Source organism: Phaethon lepturus, unplaced genomic scaffold (genome assembly GCF_000687285.1).
Source record: "Phaethon lepturus isolate BGI_N335 unplaced genomic scaffold, ASM68728v1 scaffold24316, whole genome shotgun sequence".
NCBI classification, from domain to species: domain Eukaryota; kingdom Metazoa; phylum Chordata; class Aves; order Phaethontiformes; family Phaethontidae; genus Phaethon; species Phaethon lepturus.
Genome location: NW_010545918.1, coordinates 1,668 through 2,738, shown reverse-complemented (window position 1 = coordinate 2,738; position 1,071 = coordinate 1,668). Strand labels below are relative to the sequence as shown.

Here is a 1,071-nt window from a genome sequence, read left to right as displayed (position 1 = left end):
TCACCTCTTGGTGAGCCACGGCAGATAGCTCCTGCACTCCAGCACCAGCGCCGTGTTGAACCAGCCGTAGCTGAAAGCAGACGAGGGGAGGAAGCCATAAGGACCCCGCAGCAGCTTTGCACCAGCGGCCGTCAGCCCTGGCATCCCAATTCCCCCTTGCACATGACTTTTTTTCCCCTCAGTTTACAGCGTAAAACACCTTCTGCTGATTTTCTTCCCACAGTTTGACAATATCTGGTGGAGTAAGAGAGGAGCTGGAATGGTTTCCGTGCTGGGCTGCCACTTTTTTGGCTTGTTTGAGGTGTTTCCTACTTATTTTAAGGGAAGCAGCTGTAACGAAGCAAGGCCACTTCTGTGCCTGCAGTTTCTTATCCTCGCTGCCCCTTGACAGGGAGGCGTCTGGGACCGTGCAGCCATACCTGTCCTGCCTGGGGGAAAGCACATTACTGACTCTCCGGAAAATGGACTCAGAAATACCTGTAACCAGGGAAGAGTTCAAGCTCTTTTGGTGTCAAGTTCCTGAATCCCAGGACAATGTTCTTCCAAGATGGGTCCTGCAGTAGGGAAAAAGGTCCAAGCTGATTAATGAACCCAAATCGCTGTGCCACCGTGGGACAGAAGCCGTGGGGGGGACACAGCCCACCCCAAAGGAGCACGGGTGGGCTGCGGCACACCGCGGCGGCGTTTTTTTTTGCGCCGGCGAGGCTCTGCCGGCTCCCGCCCCAGGAGGGCTCAGCCCTTCCTTCGTACCAATGGTGGGGGGGGGCACAGAAAACACCGTGTCCTGGGCAAACTGTCACAAGACAAACTTGGAAGGATTCAGAAGCATTCAGAGCATCGTCTGGGAAGAAGTACAACCCTGCCCGCCCCCGGGCAGCCTCCGAGCTGGAGCCCTTCCCAGCCCGGGCTGTGACTTGCTCCTTACCGGCACCGGCTGCGTAAAGAGGTTGTAGCCAGAAATTAGGAAAAGTCCCATTTCCTTCGCTGCCGGTGAGCCCAGGTGCCCAAGCAGGTAATCGAAGGTCTCTTTATTCCAGAGCCTGCGATGAAAACAGGAGAGCGGTGGCTCTG

The 1,071-nt window shown here is 56.1% G+C and overlaps 1 protein-coding gene across 1 annotated transcript in view; it reads right to left on the bottom strand.

The window, feature by feature from the left end:
• The window catches only part of LOC104622378 (D-amino-acid oxidase-like), a 1,359-nt gene continuing 288 nt past the window's right edge, over positions 1–1,071 (bottom strand). Inside the window, exons 2-4 of the mRNA XM_010289133.1 lie at positions 926–1,071; positions 478–554; positions 1–70 (exon numbers count right to left, since the gene is read on the bottom strand). The exon at positions 926–1,071 is cut by the window's right edge and continues 23 nt beyond it. Coding sequence (XP_010287435.1) covers positions 1–70; positions 478–554; positions 926–1,071 — 293 coding nt within the window. The remainder of the gene's footprint in view (positions 71–477; positions 555–925) is intronic.